The following is a 21,493-nucleotide window of genomic DNA, read 5'->3' on the forward strand; positions in this document are numbered from 1 at the left end:
TCGGAGTCAGGAGCGTGCCATCAGAGCTAGTGGCAAAAAATGGGCGAGGAAGAATAGCACCGACGAAAAAGTAGTTTTGAAAAGGGCGCCGTCTCCTCAGGAACAAACACGAGTAATTGGCGGAGAAAACAAAGAGCACAGGCCAAAAATTCGAAACTTCAAACACGGCAAAACAATTGCACAATGTTTACAAATTGATTTCAACATCCCTTCTTCAAGGCAGCGTCTGGCAACTGCTCAACCTTCCAGATTCACAAAAGCAGGTACCAACAGGATAAGGTTACGAACCGCAAACCCGTTCACACGTCAGGAAGGCCGGCTAAAGGATATACTTGTAATCGAGACTTAAAAATTGGGCAATCCTACGAACAATACCATCAACAACCAAGCTACGTACTGCTACGGAGTAGAAGGTGACACCGAGAAGGCATCGACCGGCAAACGGAGTCAAACAACAGAATTAGGCCTCACCAATGCCTCAGCATTTAAAATGTACTCAAGCCCGGAGAGCAGAACCACGTGACTACGGTAAAAGCCGCGTTAAAGCCTTGCATGGGGAAACGCGTAGAGTGCTCGCTTACGAAATAGTACGCGAAACCGCGCAGTGCCACATACGCGTACGACACCTGTTTTCCATCTTGACTGAAGACGCGCATAAAACCGCCAGCGGAGGGGAAAACGTCGGTGAAAGCGTGCCGGATGCGAAAGTAACAAACGCGCTTGCCCAGCCCCGCGAGCGTGGTGCCGTGTCGAATAATTAGCGGCGACCGCGGATGGGCGTGACGCGTTCGAGAAAGATGTATGCAAATGACCCAGGGCAGGGAAGGAGTCGGGTCAGGAAATAAACAAAAAGTATAACACGGGAAGAAGAAGACGCTCGTGCCTGGGGAGTATCCGTTTTCTTAGTCGCTCTCATTTCCCTTTCGACTGTGGTCGGGCACGTGCCAGGCAGCCATTACCGGGAGTGACCGATTTCCGCCTGTCACACATTTGGTATAGCACCGGAAAGACGAACGCGCGTTCCTGTTTTTTTTTTTTTCCTTTCCCTTCCACTATCTGCCCGAGGGCGTTGCAGCCCACCCAACCGTGCAACAGCGAAAAATAAAACAGTAAGCATACTGCAAACAAAAAACAACCCCAACGAAAAGCAAAAACGCAGACAACTTGCGGCTTTCTGATACCTACAGCGCTGCACTAGCCTTAAATGCATCAACGCGACGAAAATGAGAATAATGTGAGTGAAGAAAAAAAAAAGCAAACAAAAACTGGCTGCGCATGGCAGTCATGCGAGTGAGATTACATCATTCGCGAAATTATATGACAGAAACAGCGAACGTGTGAAGCATGGCGAATGAGCTTCATCCTGCGCATCCTTCTGCTTCGCTTGTTTCTAGTAGAAAGCTCGCGGCAGGTTGCGTCGAGTTAGTCCCGACGACGAGGAGCCGCCCAGTCAACGACTCCCGCCGAAAAAATTGGGTCAGCGTGTGGGCGCAGCACTTGCATTACAAGTATACGGAGAAGCTTGAAGGGGGGCGAGAGAGAGGCGGAGAAATGAAGCACCCTCGTATAGCCCACTCCATATGACCGGAGAGTATAAAAGATCAAAAACGGCGCCTGATATATCAGACGCCAAGTCGCATCGACTGCGAGGCCCCTCAGGAATGGAAAAGCAGCCGCGTATACCTGATCGTTTGTTTATACGCGGTGCGCGATTTCGTTATGAAGCGAGGGCCATATCTTGCGTCGCGAGTATCACTCTTGGACAGCTGGCCGCTTACGGATGAACACGAAAGCTGGACAGAGGACCGAATCGCTCTCGTCGAACGCAATTTCCCGGACGGCGCCATCCTTCCTATCGCCAAGCAGGCCACTCTCTCAAGGGGCACTAAGTCAAGCCCAATGGAGACGCGATGCGTTGTGCCAGACGCGAGTGGATAGGGGGTCGGGTGGCGCCTGTAACGCAAGTGACCGCTTGTACGTGCCATCAATCGGGCGGCACTGTCCGGTCGCGCGCCAGGTCGGCTGGAGCAGGCCGTAAAGATAACGCCGGCGTGTGCCTCCGATGTGCAGTACATACAAACACAGAAACCTTGCGTGACCCGATAAGCCCATGGTTCGCCGCGTCCTTGGGTATCAAGGCCATCCGGACACTGTAGGAACTACGCTCACTAAGTCATGCACACTCGCTGCGAAGCGTACTTTATGAAGTGAGGGCCGTGACGCACGTGAGACGAATAGAAAGCTTAATAAAAGCGGAACGAGATCAATGGCTCTCGAAAGTGTGACAATATAAGCAGCCAGTACGCCCAAACCCCAATGTACGGGTTGCCTCTCGCGAAAGGCCATGACTGTCGGTGCACGATGAGTCTATGTATACGCCTACGCAGCAGTAAAGAGGAATACGCAAAATTTTGTGTTTGCCTGCTTCTTAAGGGGAACGACCGAAAACTCGAAAAAAAAAAAAAAAAAAAAGAAAACCCGCCATCTCCACGAAGTGAATGATGATGAGAGGGGCGAAGCTAAAATGCTTATCGGTGAAACCGTGAAACATTGTTATAGGTCTTCCTGACGGCGCGCACCATCTGAATGAGTGAAGGACATAAGGCGCGGTCGTAGCCATGCTCGCGTCTCGGTTTGTAGCGCAGTGGGAATTGCGCCACGTACCTCCCGTCGCGGCCAGAGAGTCGTGGGATCGAAACCGGGCGCCGCCGCGTCAAGACCACCACTCCTCGCTCGCAAAGCTTCAGAGAGGCTTCCCACCGCTCCGTTGACAAGCCCGTCCACGACGTCGATGTTTGTGGTGATTATGTAGGGCTTGTTTGGGACGATGAGAATCTCCATGGGTAAGTTTGCGAATTCGGTGTGTGACATTTTAGCCACCTTGGCCGTCGCCTTCTGCAGAGCGTCTTGTGTCGCGTACCCCCGGAACGTGTCTTGAGCTCGCAGGCGACGAACGACAACCTCTTCTTCTTCCTCTCCTCCTTGTTTGGTAGCAACGAACGCGTTGAACGTTTTGACCTTTTCGGCCAATCCTTGGTTGGCCAATCCCTAGGGGGATCCTGCCACAATCGTCATCGTGGTGCCGTGTACAGCAGCAACGAGGGATGGGACAGGGCCCGAGCAAGAGGAGCTTCGCCCCTAAAATGTCAGCTGGCACGCGCTCATGTATATTCATGATTACAAGGTTGCCTGCACATACAACTGGGTTGCACACGGACGCTTGTATGCCGCTTTAATTTATATGGGCTTGTGCCAGTAATAGGGCACTTCATTTAAATATTCGTTGTGAGAGCTGCCCGCCAAACCAAGCCGAAAAGCAGTACACGCAATCGTAATGAGGGCGCCACAAAATTTTAGAAGCGGCAGCGACATCTGACGAACTAAAATTCATCTCGGCTTTGTTCCACATCGGGTACGCCCGTAGGCAGTTCCAGCGATAGTCTCACACCAGCGAACGCAGTGAAAGAGGTCAAAGAACGAGTTACCAAAGCAAGAAACACGCTGATCAAGTCACCGGGCGAGACTCATAAAGGCGAGACTGCGTGCATCGCATGCGTTCCCCGAGACCAACGGGTCAGGAATACAATAGTTCGCTGCCGTCAACTCGCCCGCCTTGGCGATGCAAGGTCGTCCGCGCAAGTTGTTCCTGAAAGATTCGACGCCAGAAACCCATCTAAGCGGCCTTCCTGATGCCACATTTAGGCGTCGTGTGTTCAATCCCGTCACGCTGACGGGCAGACTGGCACATCGAAAACAGGTCAAACGAAACTTTTGTGCAGTGCAAACATGCATCTTTATACAAGTGGCATTTGACGGCAGAATGCGACTTCAACGCAACCGAGGCCCACAAAAAGTAGAGGCGACCTTTGTTAAAAGTGTAACGACTGTCAAGTAAAGAACGGCAGACGTATACTCAGTGACCCCAGGCATGAACTACAGTGTACCGGCCATATAGAAGTACGACAGAAAAGAGACACTGGATTACCGGCGCCAGGGGGATCAGCGGCGGAGTCGAAACAAGCCGAGACGAGCCGTTTCGCCAGAGCGCAGAGCGGCGCGCCTATAAAGAAGTCCGTTATCGGAGCGGACAGCTTAGGTGCCACATATGTGGGACATCGCCTCCCGAAAAAAACAACAGAAGGCGCAGATCGGTGACGCCATCCGATAGAGACGCCCAGCTTGATTTGTGAAAGGAAAAAGAAAGCCAGCGGAGATAGCGAATGCCAACCAAAGATGGCGGCCGCGGGGGGTCAGGCGGGCGACGCGGGCCTCCGAAAAACAATTTAGAGTGAGGGGACAGAGCCACCCGAAAGACGCCAGCGAGGTAGGTCCTGGCAGGAGCAACAATCGTGCGTTTATCGACGCCCGGGCGTCGCATCCCGCCGGGCAAAACGTCATTGCTCAATCGTTCGAGCCTTCGTTCGATGTTGGAGAAGAGAGATGGAGCGACCCGCCTCGCCGAGATTGAGCACGAGCCACCCGCAGACTAGTCCCGACAGCATCTCGCAGCCTGTTTTGCTCTGTGTTCGCTGCTTCCGTGTACTGATTGTAAGACGACTCTTTGCAAATTTACTTTTATTCCTTACGGGGCCCCTTCAAGCAGCTGGCGGCTCCTCCTTCTACTGTTTGCGCTGGGCGCTCCATTCCGCCGCCGGAGAGTAGACGACGCTCCGTTTTTCTCTCGTCTGCTTTGTTCGCGGTCGACTGCCCGGCCGGGCCCCACAGCGTTGGTCCCATTCTTTCCGCTCTCCGTTGCGTGTGACTCGATTAACACCAGGGGGGTTGTCTTTTATTACCGCGTTGTGCGGTCACGGCGACCCTGTTCGCGCTTCTTTCCGCGTGGGATCTTCGGCAGATTTGAGATTGTCTCGTTCTTGCTCTGAAGTTGGTGAATGTCATGTTTTCACAGACTCACGCACAAGCCTTCTTCGCCAATTCTCGCTTTGCGAGGCGCGTTTGGACTTATTTGATTGAACGGAACTTTATAGACTCCGGCTGACACGGCCGCAAATTAACGTTGACCTTTTTGCTTTCAAGGAGGGGGGGGGGAAGAGAAGGGGGGGGGGCTGTGCTGTAATTTCGCAAACGCACTAGTATGCCTCTAAACTCTTCAAAAAAAAAAAAAAATCTGTGAGCGAAGTAGTTCAGAGCCGAATCAGCCACAGTAAATCATTATTTCACCTGTAATGATTAAAAACAGTTCGTTTAATCACTCATCCTGTGTAAAAAAAAACAAATACCATAAAGGAGCAGCGAAAAAAATACTGCCGACATTTGATCGGTGACCACGTTTATTAAAGACTGAAGCTTCTTCGCATCGCCTCTATATCGACCACGGAAGTCAACGGGACATTCTCGAAATTATGCTGACACGCTCCGTGCCCATAAATTAGGCGGAAAGTTCCCTAACAGCGAAAGGAAATTTCCGTGGCCGAGTCGAAAGTAAATATGAACGTAACGACGAACAAGCGTAACTTATAAAACCCGAAAGCGCGGCCTTGAAAGTCACCGCAGCAACAAACGTCGAAACCGCCATGTAGAACACGCTTTGTACCAACCCAAAACATTTCGGTCAAAAAGAAAATGCATTTTTCTTTTTCTTTCTTCCGCGTGAGCTGCATCTGTTCCCGTTACCTGTAAACGATATTAAAGGGAATAGATACGGAGCACGCCCCGTTAACGATTTTTCGCACCGCGACGTCACAGAGATGAGCCAACGCTGAAGGCAGTAGCCATTGCCGTCGAAACAGTCACGGCCGCTAAACTATACCATAGGTGACCGGTAAAAAGCGCGAAGGCTCACGGGTACGTCGTCTGCTGCCGCCACTTCCGATGCGAGATCTCTCCTGCGCTCCCGTACGCCGGCGGCTTTCAGACGCGTGTTTGCGCGTTGTTTATTTATCACAGGGTGCCTTCCTGTCAGATAAACCCCTAGTAGGGTCAATCGTTGTTATTTAGAGAATTCCCGATGCATTAGCGCTTTTTCCCCCGGGGGAAATAGATAAACAGCAAGCACACACACGCGTGAAAGCCGACGGCGTACGGGAGGCCAGGAGAGCTCCCGAACCGGAAGTGGCAGCACTCCCCGGGAGAAAACAATGTACCCATGAGCCTTTGCGCTTTTTACCGGTCACCTATTGAGGTTACATCGTTGGAAACAACTGCCGTCATAATAGCAGCGGCTGTGGAACTGTACGCATCCCGGCGGCAAATGTCTGTAGTTGGGGCGAAACACATGTGTGGATAGCGACGCGTTTCCGCAAGCGTTCTTTCGCTCTCTGATACCGGTCCTGCAGCCTTCATTCGTGTTCCTGACGGCTGCCGGACTGCTTCCGGAGAGGGAAAACGCATGCGGAAACGCGCCGCTCTCCGCACATATGTTTCTTCGCCCTTAACGGCAGAGACATGTGCGTCCGTGCAATGCGGTTTCCAACGTGGCGAAATATCTAGACGCACGCGGGAGAGGGAGATCAGGGAGCTTTCCCGCAAACAAACCGGTTCTTTGGAGCGGGAGACGCGTGCGCGAACGCGTCCTTTTCCGCCCATTTATTTTGCCCGCGCGGTACACGTGGGTACGCGTAAATGCGATCGGCACTGACCTGCTGCTGCTGCTGGAGGTTGATGGCGTCCAGCTCTCCCAGCCACGCCCCGAGCAGCTTCTGCGGGTCCACTTCGGCGTCCAGGTCGAGCTCGTGGTCCGAGTCGAGTTCGGCCTCGCTCGTCGAGCTGTACGCGCCGTCCTCGGAGCTGCTGCGCGCGCGGCTGCTTCGCACGCCGCTGTCGCCGGACGACGAGGACGACGGTGCAGCGGACGACACGGACGAAGCGGACGACGAACACTGCGCGCCGCCGATGCCGGCCGCGCACTTCTTCTTGAGCGCCCCCGGGGGCTCGGACGAGCAGGACGAGGACGAAGACGAGGAGGCCACCGAGACCCAGGACCTGGTCCTGCGAAGGGAAGACAGAGACGGTTTCAAACGCGTGAACGGAAAGAGACGGTTGGGTGATTATTGAAAACGAAAGGCTGCGAATCCAACTATTCGTCGCGCAAATAATTGTAGCTGTTTATAGTTTAAAAAAACAGTACCCATATGTTCGTTTTACTTAGTTGCAGTCTAGACATGAGAGATTTTTACAAAAAAATTGCAACACGATTCAGAACGACCGCAGAATGGATCCGCTCTCTGCGAGGGGGCCAAAGCAACACGGTGCACGGCAGCCGTAGGATGCTGTTCGGATGCAACTACACGACAGTTCCGCACCTATCGGTGCGCGTCCCCTACGGGATTTCGTATGGTTTCATCTCATTTTGCGATTACTTGCTTTCGCTAATATTCTCACCTCAGCGGAAATATGAGAATTGCCGGACTCGCCACACTTACGGTACGCGTGCGGCACATGTGTAGCGTGAGATATGTGTACGTAACCTAGTCTGTGTTAGTGTGAAAGGGAAAAAAGCAGTCACACAGGCGCGGTACACCAATCCCCAAATTAACACAAGATGTTTCATATGCCGTTACCCTGCCAGAAATGCCCCTAGGGAGCTGCTGTGAAGCAGCACAAGGGAAATATGCGCACGGTGTTCCCCCTGCCTGTAGTGCTGTAGTGAATCAATTTCGCTTGGTTATGCCACGAGGTGGGCAGTGAAGGTTCCTCCCGTACTAGAGGTCTTCATCGCATAAAAAATTCGGCCGCCTTCGTAATTGAGAAGCGAAGACTGAGGAAACAGCGGAGCTGGGGGTCTTCACAAGCTTTAACTTGGCTTCTTAGGTTTGCCCATCTTATCGGTAGATCGGACACTGATGCCACCGAGCGCACGCCGTCTCGCTCAACCAGGACAACACCTGCACGTCACAGCTTACGTCATCACTAGGCGCAGCCAATCCCCGACATGCACCTCCCCACCCGAACATCTGCGCCCCGACGCGCACTACCCACACCTGCTCGTCGGCTCCTCGCATCCTCGCCACTTCCCCTCACACTTATTAGCCTAGCATTTTTTTCTCTCCCCTTCACTGCGCCGAGCTTTGAGCGCCGCCAGGCACGGATTGAACTCAAGTTTAAACAGCTCCGTTCTTAAGAGTGAAGCTTTCTCCATGCGAACTGCCTCAAATCAAAGTCCACAATCCACCCTCCTAATGTCCAAAATCTCAACTGCCAAAATCCGAAGCTAACGTCCACTTCAACTCAGCCAAAGTCCGAAGCCAACTCCGCGCTACGAACCCAAACTAAATGCTGACCGCCCCGAATGCGACGATAGCGCAATCGGATAGACGCCGGTTTCGTATAATGCGAGGGACATGGAAATCCGATTCCGACCACGACAAGCGTTGGTATTTCTCGAGGCGTGCACTCCCCACACGTGCTCGCCGGCTTCTTGCATCTTCGTCACTTTCGCTACCATTTATTGGCCTAGCGTTTTCTTCCCCTTCACTTTGCTGCGCCGAGTTTTGAGCGACGCCACGCACGGATGGAACTCAAGCTTACGGCTCTGCTATTCAAGATGTTTTGGACTAAGCTCGTCAAACGTACACCATCCAAGTCACCGGCTTCGGGGAGACTGCCAACGCACGTATGAGCAACGAATAAGGCTGCAGGCCACGACTTCACAAGCTCCTAAGGAAATATATGGTACAACTTCTCAATGTTCTGAACCCAGACGTAACACATAAATTATACATCGCGGGCTAGTTCGGACGCACACCAGCAAAAGCCGGAGGAGGAGACGACTCCAAGTTGAGCACAGTGCCATCCCCATGCAGAATGAACAAAGATTCGTTTACAGGGCAAGCAGCAGCTCTTGTACGCGCCGCTCCGTTGGCGGACAGCCTGTCATGAAGCCTGTGCGAAGGGACGACGCAAAAAGACAGAAAAGAGGTAAAGGTAAGCAATCACAATCAAAGAGCGCACATCCTCCCGAAGCAGTGCAGAGGAGCCCCTACTACTGCACAGCCCGCACTTGCAAGGCGAATTCGTATGGGTAGCACGCCAGCTAACGCGGTTCACGAGAGAGCACACCGCTGCCCGCTCAGTGTTTGCCGACAGGCCCTCGCTGCTGATGTCTGCCTTCCCCCCCAAACTTCCTCGTCGGCGCCGCGTCTTCTCATCTGGTAACGGAGTCACGCGCCCGAACCTGCGTTTGTGCCGGCCCCCCTTCGCGAAAAACAAAAAAGGAAAAGAGGGAACAGGGTAATTCCCTTACCGCAATAACGGACATTTGCCTAGAATCACTTTTCCGTGACTGCGCCTCTGGCGGCGAACGTTTACGAGCGAGCACCTGTGTAACGAGCACCGCCATTTCAAAACAACAATGACGACTGCGTGTTCAGGGTCTCGCCTTTCCCCAACGCTAACGCGCGATGAATGACGGCCGTAGATGGGACGGGAATGCAATTGGGGGATAATGCGGGGCTTGATATGTAGTTTATGTATTCACAGCAGGCCACCACCAAGTCAACGCCGACGTCGCCATCTTGGTCTGTGTTCTCGCGGTGTTCCGCGCAGCACTGGATATCTTGAATACGGCATTCCCCGCCGTATTCTCAGCTACGAGACTATAACCTCGCCCTTGCTCTGCACATTGCCTTATACGTTCGGATTACGGAAATCCAGCTACAAATCAAAGGCCGCGTGCGGCTTACGAAGAGGGCCGCCGCCAAACCCGGCAGGCACCAAATTAGAACAGGACCCTGTCACAGGCGGGAATGCGCATACACAGCGCGTGAGATGTCCCCATTCGTCCAGGCATGCCTGAAGCCACCACGTGCCAGCGTTACACAAGTCAGCGAAGCGTATGTGCTCTCTGTCTTTCCTTCGGCTTGCGGCTCTAGTATACCAGGCAAGAGGTCGTTTCTGGAGTTCCAGAGCACGGCTCCCGGTGTCAGGACCAGAGAGGGTCGCCGGCACGGCCTCGCGCGGATACAGAAGCCCCCAGAAAATGGCCCCGTGTCTCCCGGAGCAACGAGGTCGGTTGCACGCGAGCCCCGTGGCGGGACCCCGCGACGAGGCGCGCGCGAAGCTGCCCTGCCCTTCACACGAGAGCCCTCGACCCGGCCCTCCCAAATTCCGAAGAAGAAAAGTACGCAAGCGAGCGCACGAGCAACCCACTAGGCACGTGCCACTCCTCCTCCACAAGATACACACCGGCTCCATCTTGTTGTCGTTCTTCTTCTTGTCGTAGTATGTGCGTACTTCCAGACATGCACGTCTGCAGAGAGGAAGGATGTTTCCTCGACCCCCGCCCGGCACACTGCACACAGATATCAGCGCCAGTCACGGCCCGCCCTCATTCGCTGAGGTTTTTCGAGCCGAGACCCTGCAGAAGCCAGGGCCATGTTTTACATCTCAGTCTGAACGAGAATCATTGCAAATGGTTGTTCTGATCAAGCCAGGCACACTGCAAGCAACAAAGGCTGCATCCGTGCCGAGTGGAGGATGACGTCTTTCTCGTGTTCGGCAGCCCCAATTGAGTTAGTTGCTTCTCGTTGCTTGCGTTGTTCATCTGTACAAGCACTTCACAGGTACAAGCGAAAACAGAGACTCCGCCCTGAAGCGTGCGCTTGGCCATACCGATGAGATCGAATGCTTCGAAATGTTGCCAATGAAGATTTTTCGGCAGCGTTCGCGCCATTCGAATATCAACCGACCACGATTTGATTCCTTGATTGTAGAGTTAAAGGGACAGACAACCGATTTTTGTCGAGTATATGTTCTCTATTCCAAATGAAAGGGCATCACTTAAAGCACCTTGACGAGGAACGGTTTTGCTGATAACGCTCTAGAACTTTTCAAATCAAATTTTCTGATCTGCGAGCCGTATGTGTCCCTCCCAAAACTAATGCTGGCAACCATGATATAGAGTAGCTCGGCAACATACTTTTGTCTTTATGCGAAATAAAAAAGGATATTTAAAAACTTGTTCCCAGCTAAAAAAAGTGTGAATCGCAGGCTTTCCTGTTCCTTTATGTGTTTTTTTAATGCAAGGGTCTATTTTGCACGAATGCGCCATCTGTTGGGGTAGACGAGAGGTAGAATCTGGCTTCACGTTGTGCAGGCGGGAAGTTCGATTCTCCCCGGGCGCGTCTCTTTCTTTTTGTTTTTTTTTAAGCTGCCGTTGGTGTATTTGGAGACTGAAATCGAATATTTTGACAAAACAAACGCCCCTGACTCAGACAGAATCGTCAAAGCTCCTTCGCTGGGTCTGTTTACTGAACGCTGCCGTTGATTTTGGGCATGGTGGCTCAGTTAGCCACACTGAGAGCAACCCAGCGGCGGCGGGCGGCGTGTCTTTAGAATTTTCAAAGTAATGTTTAGAAATACATGTACTATTTAAGCTTGTACAAATACTTGTGTTAAAAGGTTTTCAATATGTAAATAAACGTTTCAGCAGTTACAGTAGCTGCTAGGTTTGCAGGTCACGTGACAGGGACACATATTGTAGTGTCAAGTTTCGACACTACGAACCGCCACCCTTCCGATTTCAGGAAGTTTGCTGCCAAATTAAAATTATTTCCGCCAGTTTGTTTAAAAATTGCTTGTTGTTACCGGGCTATATAAAACGCTTGCTTTCATATGAGCTAGAGAACACATACGCGACAAAAATCGGTTGTCTGTCCCTTTAACGCTCCGACGCAACACTGGCGATGAGGCCCGCCGTAGTGGAGGGCTCCGGATTAATTTTGACCACCTATGGATCCTTATCGTACACCGAAATCTCGCACACACGGGCGTTTTTACTTTTCGCCTCCATCAGAAAAGCGGCCGCCCTGGCCGAGAATCGAACCCGCGCCTCGTGCTCAGCAGCAGAACGTCTTAGCCACTGAGCCCCCGTGGCGGGTTCAACCGACCATGAATTAATGAATGAATGAATTTCCCGAAGATTGCGCCATGGCCGAAGAGGGAAAGGGGTGGTGAAAGTAAGCAAAGGAAGTCCACGTTTTTAGGTCCTTCTCACGAGGCGTGCCTCTGGCGAAGGTCCACATCGTGAGCAGCGTGTCTTCCACTTAGTCCTTTGGGTAGAGCCATTCGGTGATTCTTCGTACTCGCGAAGGCTTGTGCTTGCCTCGGATACCTGCCAGTTCCGGGCAAGACCAGAGTAGATGGCTAATAGTCGGCAGTTCTCTATTACACTGACGGCAGGCGGAATTTGCTCGTTTTTGTGCTGCCTGCACAACCCGTGCTGTTGTTGGGACACCCACCCGGTGGAGGGATCTTGCATAGAAGATATTTTCCGGCTAGTACATCACTGAAGCTTACTGCTTACAAAATCACGCTAATTAAGCGTGCACAAGACAGCCTGCATCCAGCTCACCGAAACGTCTTTCTAGTCCGGAAAAATAAAGGAGGCGTCTTCCGGTGGCATAGGATGCACGGCGTCGGAGCGCGAACGGCACAGAATCGATCAACCGACTCGTTGACAAGGCACGACGTAGACGAAAGGAGAAGGGCGCCGATCGAATGCAAACACTCCGACCGCCACATCGCGTCGAGAAGGCTCGCTCGACTGTCGCTCAGCCGTCATTGGGACGGTTTATTTGCTCGGAGCGCGAAGAGGGCTGCCACAGGGCATCGCAGCATCTCCGTCCGGATGGGCCCCGACGCCAGGGCCTTCGAAAGAGGGCGAGAGGATCGGCGTGTCAATCAGCGGCTACACGACGTGCATTCATTAGATTTGCACTGGCGAACGGTCTTTTACTTACTGCTTCTTCTACTGCTTCTCCTTACGTGTACGCAGCGAAGGCAACGGCGCCAACGGGGTTGGGGAGTGCCCGCCTTGAGGGCGGTCTGCGCTGGCGCGTCTTCATTCCACAACTCTATTCTGCCGCCATTAAATGAAACAAACAGATAAAAAAGACAGGCGAAGGTGTACGCACACATCCACCTCATTTGCACACCCGCACATTTATCTAGGCGCCTGGAAGGCATTCCATAGCAAGTATTCCGAGCCGTTTCCAAGATATGATGCTACGTGCCTTTGCCACGGAAAGGTCATTGGGACGACGAAACTTTTCCCCCGTGCCAAAGGGAATGCGCTGTTTTCGAATGGAACTTTTAGCGGCGACGAACAGGCAGCGGTGGCGAAGGGTAGTTTCTCAGGCAGCGAGCACAGTTCAGACAACAAGCGAGGAGGAGCACGGAGCGCAGCAGTTAGCCCGTAGCCAATAGTGAGTGACAGAGAGTTCCCACTGCGTTTGTGCGGCTCATCGAACGCTGATCCCCGTCATACGTGACACAGTCATCATCATCCTCATCATCAGCGTGCTTGTATCCACTGCATTGTGAAAGCCTGCCTGATATTTTCCCAGCCGTTCCTGTCTTGGGATGCCCCAGACCGTTCTTTGCCTCCGAATTTTCTGACTACATTCCTCCATCGAAAAGCATGATGCACACATTGTGCATCTAGAGGTCCCGGGTGTCCTGCCGTCTTGCAAGTTGTCGCTTCGTAATGTTCACCGTATTCTCCTCAATAATAATAATAAAAAAACAGCCTGAGCACAAGGAATACGGTGCTCACTGTAGGTTCGAAACTACACCACCTAAGAAAATATACGAATATCATCATCCCCCGCGTCCTCAAAGGACGACTTCCAACTACCATCCACGATGCATGGCCAAACCCAACAAGGCAGAGGCATTCTCACGCAAGGTTGACGATACAACACATTCATCTCGGCACCGTTCAGAGGCCATCCCGCAGGGAAAGTGTGTGCAGTTGAAGCCTCAGTAACCGACGTCTTCAAACCAACTCTGGTTACTTTTCTTCCTTGCTTTTTACAAAGAACACATTCGTAGGGATGTGACCTAGTAGGACGCGTCACAAAGCGAGCCATTGCACACTGGTGGGCGATGTGGCGACGAAGTACAAGAAGTATTACAAATAGGGTTCGTGCGAGAATTTTGCAGGAGCAGCTTAAGCGGAAATTCTGTTGCGTCCACGACCAGATATGTCCACAAGCCTACAGTTGCATAGCAGGAACAGTGCATTGAGAATATTGGGGAGAGGAAAGGGCGCCCGCTCAGTTACGGGAAATTATCCCCCAATGTTTGGCTGTGCCCCAAGGTATACATAAGCAATATCCGCGCGGAGTGGCTCACTCAACTTGCCACGCTAGAGCAGCAGCTATCGTTGGCAGGCTTTGCCCAAAAGACCATAGGCACCCAGCAAGACCCCTGGAAGACCCACCAATGAGGAAATCCAGTGGCCCCCTTGAATGAGGAGGCCTTAGCCTAAAGGGCAAACGAAGTTCTCTCTCTCTCTCTCTCTCTCTCTCTCTCTCTCTCTCTCTCTCTCTCTCTCTCTCTCTCTCTCTCTCTCTCTCTCTCTCTCTCTCTCTCTCTCTCTCTCTCTCTCTCTCTCTCTCTCTCTCTCTCTCTCTCTCTCTATCTCTCTCAATGCGCAATTCCCCCTTCCCCTCCCTCAGCCTTCACCTCAAAAACCTATGCGCATCTCCCCGCCATGGCTGCTCATGCCATCGCATCATCGAAATTACGACCTACAAGTTGGTTCAGTCTTTCCTTTCCATACGCGGAACATTGTGAGGCCGCAACTGCGTTCATTACAGCGTAGAGTCGAACAGGCATCATTATCGACTTTAATGCGTTGTCATTAAATTACCGCGTATGCTAATCATTGCTAATTTAATAACAATTCCAACAGCTTAGAACGCCTTTCCAAATAAAAGAAACTTGCACACACACACACATGGAGCCTGGTGTTTGTCGAACCGAAATCACTTCTCACTATCGCTCGGATTCGGCGAAACAAAATCTGCTGCACAAACAGACAAAAGAAAACGCCACGACACTTTAAAAAGTTCAACAAATATTGAAGTCATTCGCAATCCAAGAGCAATGATGGCTTCGCGAGCGAAGTTGCGCTCCAAGATTGCGCCAAACGAGATTATCGAACGTCGCTAACGAGCATTCTCTCGCACACAGGCTTCGGTGTTGCGTTTTTGTTCCTGTCAATAATATTGTCCCTCTTTTATATCAAGCGGATGTTCTTTCTAAAAAAAACTAAAGAGCAATATCTGCGCGGGGAAGCGCGTTTGCGATATGCAGTCAGCAAAAGAAGACCTCCACACGAGCGACACGGCCTGCCTAAAAGTTTAGCTCCAGGACCTGTGCACAAACAACCGATTTCAGACAGTAACCATCGTGAGGCTTCATCCAAATCCAAATTCATCTAAACTAGGAATGCAGATAAGAAAAAAAAAAAAAAAAACTAAACACGGCAAGGACGTGGCGTAAGGAGTGCAACTAATGTTCCGAAACAAAAAAAAAAAAAAGCTCGTAAATTTCTCAAGCCGACGACCGCGGATGTTTACAGATGCAGGTAATCTCATTCCCTTTGTTTCGAAGCTTAGATAAACTGCCACCGATTCACCGAAAAATAAACGAAACAAAAACAAGACAAGAACGCTTTCATCGCGCTGCTGCGAAAAGCACCACAAATTGTAATTGGATGGTATCAAACGACGATCGACACACAATGTTGCCTTGATGCGTACTGTCATGTACAAATGAAATACGAACGCGGAAATGTGATCCAGAACATGCAAAATTCAAGAATACTGTTAGTGTAGGTCCAATAATGGCGCGCAGTTGGTATATTTAGAGTTGGTTAGTTATACACTAAACTTTTTTACACCCTTCTTGGCCAGGAAGGGTGTAGCATAAGTGGAAAAGGGTGTCGGGAGGCCATTAGACCCTTTTTCTTGAAGATCAACACCATTTTCCTAGCTCCACACCTTTTTTGTGTAAAAAAAAGGGTGTTGACCAAGTTCAACACCCTTGGTTTTTCTAAGGGTGTTGAAAGGGTGCGGAAAAGGTGTTCATCTGTTCCGTGAATAAGGCCATGCATTGATGTATAATCGCACTATAAAGAACACGACATCACCTCATACCCTCATCTACTCGTAAGAAATGGGCATAAGCTAAAAATTTTTTTCGTCTTCAATGATCGCTCGTTTCCATGTTTCCATGTGACCACATTCGAACAGGCTCCAAAGCCAGCTTCCCTGATATAATATCTTATCTGCGGTGGTGCACCCTATAGAGGGGGCGAAGTTCTTTTTACGTCTTTTTTTGCGGACGCCACCGAATTTAGTTCAAGCTTAAACAGCTTCACTGGTAATACATTATGCCAATTCATGTTGTGTATAAACATCGTGAGGTACAAAACATTTGCAGAAAATCTTCTGTCCACAATTGTAAACGGGTATAAAATACCTCCAAAGTTGGCGGTCTCTTACACCCTTTTTCTCAGTTGGCAGTCTTTTCTCACACCCTTTTTCTTAGTTTACAACACCCTAATTTGTAGCTTTACACCCTTTTGAGAAAAAAGGGTGTTGAAATAATGAACACCCTTGTTGATGGGTGTTAAAATGGTGTGGAATAGGTGTCCGGTATTTATTTTATGATTTATTGAACATAATAACTCCCTCGCGATTAAAAAAGTTTTTGCAAATCCGCATGCTGATTTGTGTGTGCTCACATTAAAATGCATGATTCTAAAATTAGTGCTAAATTGTGATTTTTGCGACAAGCCCACCGACTCTATCGGAGGACTTCCCTCTGCTGGGTATAAAAGCAAGGAGAGCAGACGTATTTCTAAGTAAGTATGCACTCGCTGTCCCCATGCATCCGGTTGGTTTTCTAGCTCAGTTCACTTGTGGGTCAAGTGTGACTTGTGCGTGTTGAATGCGTATGTTTGTCCTGTTGCGCTCATGCGCATGTATGTAATGCTGCTCTCATATCATGCTCCGCTGCTCAAACCCTCATTTTAGGGTGATAAGCAACCTTACACCCCTTTTTTAGGGTGTTCACACGAACACCCTTTTTTAGCGAATACGCCTTTTAAAGGTGTTCCCCATGAGACAAAATCCTGCCACTCTTTTCGGTCAAAATGGGTGTCAGAAAGTTTAGTGAGTGCGAAATTAAGCTACGCGTCAATTTGACTTGCACGGAGAGAAATCGCGCTGTTTGTGTGTGCTGGTTAATATTTTCGTGATCACGCTTCATTTTCCCATGATGACTGCACACATTAAGGCCGTGCGTACCAGCTTCGGGGTAACAAGACTGGGGCAGCACTGATACGCTGGCTCGAGAAATTGGCTTTTAATTCCAGAGCTGTACCCTCCTCTTACGGGCACACAGTTTTCTTTTTACTCTAAGCATTGGGGCACTGCCAAAAAGCGCAACTGGTATCAGCTAAAGCATCCTCCACATTAGTGCGACAATCTGCGTGAATGTTTGTAAAGGAAACGGAAACCCTGCTCATAGGCAAGCGCCATTGTCGAGCATGGTCGTTCAACTGCCCTTCGTCAAGGACCACGCGTCCGCTACGCGCAAACGGAAGCGAACGGAGACAATCGGAGACAAAGGGCGAGACGCCGGCACTCTCACCCTCAGTGCTCTAACGTGCCGTACAGCGCCGTGCCGAGTGAAAAACAAACGTCGAAGGGCTTGGGTTGCGCAAGCGACCGCCCAGGCCGCGGGCGGGAGAGAAAAGCCTTGGCAGCGGAGGAGCGACGGCGAAGACAATGGAACAGCCGTACGGTCGGAACAATGGCGGAGGGCAGGTGTGTGTGTCCTTGCGGCAGCACGCGACGACGGCAGATGTGGCGCTGCGCCGACGGCGGTGAACGTCCCTTCCTCGTCTCCCGCACATGGGAAGCGCGGCGGCGGACAGGAAGAAAGTGGTCACCGCCCGGCGAGCGAGGGGGGGCGTTCCCTCGCGACGACAAGGTCGCCAGCGCCCAGGGTCGCCGCAAAGATGACCGTCCGCGGCCGACGCGACTGGACGGGCTCGTGCGGAACGTGACAGACTGCTTTCTCCGGTCCAGAGCGCGACACGCGCGCACGCTGCGTCATTTTACAACGCGGAGTGACCTGCACTGAGCCGTGTGTAATCGCGCTCCGCGCCCGCTTGCCCCCACAGCTTTGAAGCACGCGCATTCTTATGGGGGTAGTCCTGATTATTTTAGCCAACCTTTACATGGAAGCGCTTCCTGGCGGTACCGCTTATTTCCTCGTAACTCTATTCCGCGACCATCGTAGGAACTGAGCGGAAGCAGCATCGGGATTTTAACTATGCAAAGATCACGCGCACAGTCATGAGTGAAAATTTACGAATTGGGAAATTTCGGAAAAAAAAAACTGGTTGATTCCTCTGTCATAGGAATCGGTAAAAGACGAAAGTGGAATGTGCAGCGAAATCTGCAGCTGAGCATGACTTGCGGGTCGGTGGCTGTCTTGTGGGTGTACTTGGCGAGCGACGTCCTGCTGGCGGGTCGCTTCGGTAAGGGTGTACTGGCGTCATTTCCATGGCGGATATGACTTCAGTGAAATCTCGGTGTATCCCGGCATAAAACACTTTCGTGTTAAAATATAAAACGCGAAAACGAACAAACCGAAATATAACGTACTCTTTAGCACTAAAGGTTGCTTCCCCGCAAGAAGACGCTGCGTGCAGGGGTGCACCCTTTACAGGTGGCTTGCTTCGTTATACTGGCATCATTTCCGTGACGGATATGACGTCAGTGAAATCTTGGTGTATCCAGGAATAAAACACTTTTGTGTTAAAATTTCTCTCCCACATACCAGCCCTGCAGCTCATGTGCGGCTTAGCCGATGATTTAGGAATTAATCACACGCGCAAGGGTGAAGGGGTATTCCCTGACAATGGCAGCACTGCGGTGCGTAAACGTTTTGTCGTGCCTGTATGTCACCTGGTACAACGCACTGAACAGCTTGAGCAAACTGTCAATGCATCTTTGTCACACTCTTTTTAAACGTTTTCTGTTTTCTTCATATTCACGTCTTTCAATAAAGAATGACACGGTGTAAGCTTAGTGCCTGTTCTAAGCCCTCTTTTTTCTTACTTTCGTCGTTTTGCGCTGTCCATTCCAAACAAAGAACTCTTCCGGCAACGCCTTACTGCTTTCAGATCTTCATCAATGCCCATTCTCCATCACTGTTAAGCTCACTCAAAGCCAATTTCTTCCGAACTTTCGCGGATATGCTGTGTAGCTCGTGCACCAGTTCACTCTGCTTGTTTCAGCGTGTACCTGTAATGTCTATGGCCACTCGCCCAGGAATCATGGATAGAACAGACGCGTCAGTCGCGCACTTGTGGCAGAATGCATTAACTCCCGTCTTCTTTTCTCCCGCGGCTGGCCCGGACGGGTGCTGCGTGCGTGCCTGCGGGAATCCGAAGCTCACGATGATCATCGGGTGGGGTTGCGGCCCCGGTGCCCACTGAGCCGTGCCGGTCGGCGACGCACGTGTCACGGAGAGGCGTCGATCCCGATAGGGCGACAGCACGCCAGCGCATCACCCTGACCCACTGGCCGCGGGCTTCCTCGAGGCACGCCCTCCGCGCAGACGGAGCAGCGGACTCCCCAAGGAAATAATTGACGGTCGAAGAAAAGAACGCCACGTCGCAAGCGAAGTCCGACGGTAGGGCGAACGACGCAAGAAACGCCCAAGCACGTGGCCTTCGTAAAGCGATCGACCGCGCTGTAGCCGCTATCACTGAGTCCTCGCACACCAGAGCCTTAAGTCTCAAATACGCACAGGTCACGCCAACAAAGATAGCGGTGGAACATAACACAGCGGCGTCCGTCATGTTATCTAAGGCCACGACGGCAGCTTGGGTACGAGTGATCCTTATGATAATGAACATCTCGGCGTCGGTCTCGGCGTGCGTGCGTGCGTTCGTGCGTACGTGTGTTTCCGTTTGTTCTTACTGTTCCTCTTACACCTTTCCCACACATGAACAACACTGAGGATAAAACGATAGGTATGGCAGCACCGAACATTAAAAATGTACTAGTGCAACACCTTTTGTATATACATCCTCATCCAATAGTGTAAACTGCCTACAGTCGGCTGTTCGCGCTTAGACACATCACGGCGCCGACAGCAACGTTCTTTTATTCGCATTTGATTTAGCATTTCTTCAGTTCGATGCGTCATGACGAATCACAAAAGCGGAAGGTTCTTCGACATAGCCTACCAACGTTTAGAAAAGAAAACAGATGCCATTTAATAAGCCCAAGAAAATGAAGTTCTAACAGCGTAATGTTTGCGACCAGCGTGAAGCAGCCTTCTCTCATTTTTTTTTTCTTTTTTGAAAAACACCCCACTTTCAAGAGAGACGAGAAGTAAACAAAATACAAACAAAGACCAAGAAATCGGGTTTTAAAAACGCGTACCGCCCTCCTCATAAAGGAAACAATTTTCTCTTACCGCGCTACACTTAACGCGAAAATGCGCACAAGGCTACTGCTAGGCTGCAGGGCAAAACCTAACCTCGCGCTCAGCTAACAAAAAGCCGCCCGCATCTTCCCACGGGGGGAACTCGAGTAAATGCGTCGCATCTACTCGAGTCAAGCAAAGCGTCACGTCAAGCGAAAGCCAAGCAAAGACGCCCTTGACTGAACTCCGAATGCGCGCTCCGCCGCTTATATACGTTGAGGGGACTGCGTAAGCCGGTCTCAGTCGACGACGTTGGCGTACTTGTAAAGTGGCGTGGACTCTAGGTGTTTGAGCCAAGCACGGATGTTGCTTCGCCGGAGAACGGCACACCGGTTATATGCGCAGCGCGCCCGAAGGAGAGGAAAGCGCGGAAGAGAGAGTACTGCACATGCGCCGGCCCCAGCGCGTCTGCCGCGGCTATGACGCAACGTGCCGCGGCTATGACGCAACACAATCCAACGCAATCCACTTTAATCCAATCCAAATCCAAGCCAATCCAATCCAAGCCAATCCAATCGAATCCAATCCAATGCCCCTCGCGAGAGAGTGTTCGAATCCAATCCAATGCCCCTCGCGAGAGAGTGTTCGCTATCGCCTCGACTCGACGCGCATGCGCAGTGAGCGTGCGGACTACGGACGCCAACGCGGGTGACATCGTGAGTTACTGAAATGCTCTGCATTTAAAACAAAAGCCCCCCAGCGCCGGCACACGTGGGAATTTCTCGGGAAGAAGCGAACCCGTCGCAGCGGTGTTGGCCGGCCGTCATTTTTATTACGTCGCGTCCACGCAAGCATAACGTTTTATTTGCAGACATGCCTTTCTCGCTCGCTGGTGGCCGAGAGACGCGTTTTAAGAGGCGGCAGGAGGCAGTCCGGTATGCGTGCCATACCACGCGCGGACCGGAAAGCCATTACCGGCCATGTTTCCGGAAGTGTGGGAAGAGTCTTCCCCTCCCCCGACAACACAGCGGCGAGCGACGGTTTCGCGGGAGAAGCCCAACTCTAGGGGCGTGGCGCGCCGACGACGGCATTGCCGTGAAGCCCGCCGCGACAGATCGATGCGGCCTCCAGGGCCACAGAGCCGGCCTCCTCCCCGCCGTGTATACACGCTGTTCCGCCGGTTCTGTGCAGCGCCGACCAGGGTGGCCGCCGGAACGAGGTAAAAAAAAATCACGCATCTCCACGAAGTGAATCATGACAAGTGGGCGAAGCACTGGGGATCGTTCTTGCC

The 21,493-nt window shown here is 51.6% G+C and overlaps 1 protein-coding gene across 4 annotated transcripts in view; it reads right to left on the reverse strand.

Moving 5' to 3' along the window:
- LOC144170708 (uncharacterized) overlaps positions 1-21,493 on the reverse strand; it is a 188,649-nt gene that overhangs the window by 104,365 nt on the left and 62,791 nt on the right. For all 4 annotated transcript variants that reach the window (XM_077700670.1, XM_077700668.1, XM_077700669.1 and 1 more), the window contains exon 3: positions 6,600-6,948. In XM_077700670.1, coding sequence (XP_077556796.1) covers positions 6,600-6,948 — 349 coding nt within the window. The remainder of the gene's footprint in view (positions 1-6,599; positions 6,949-21,493) is intronic.

This window comes from Haemaphysalis longicornis, unplaced genomic scaffold (genome assembly GCF_048455015.1).
Source record: "Haemaphysalis longicornis isolate Haplotype H1 unplaced genomic scaffold, Haemaphysalis longicornis Haplotype H1 scaffold_2, whole genome shotgun sequence".
NCBI classification, from domain to species: domain Eukaryota; kingdom Metazoa; phylum Arthropoda; class Arachnida; order Ixodida; family Ixodidae; genus Haemaphysalis; species Haemaphysalis longicornis.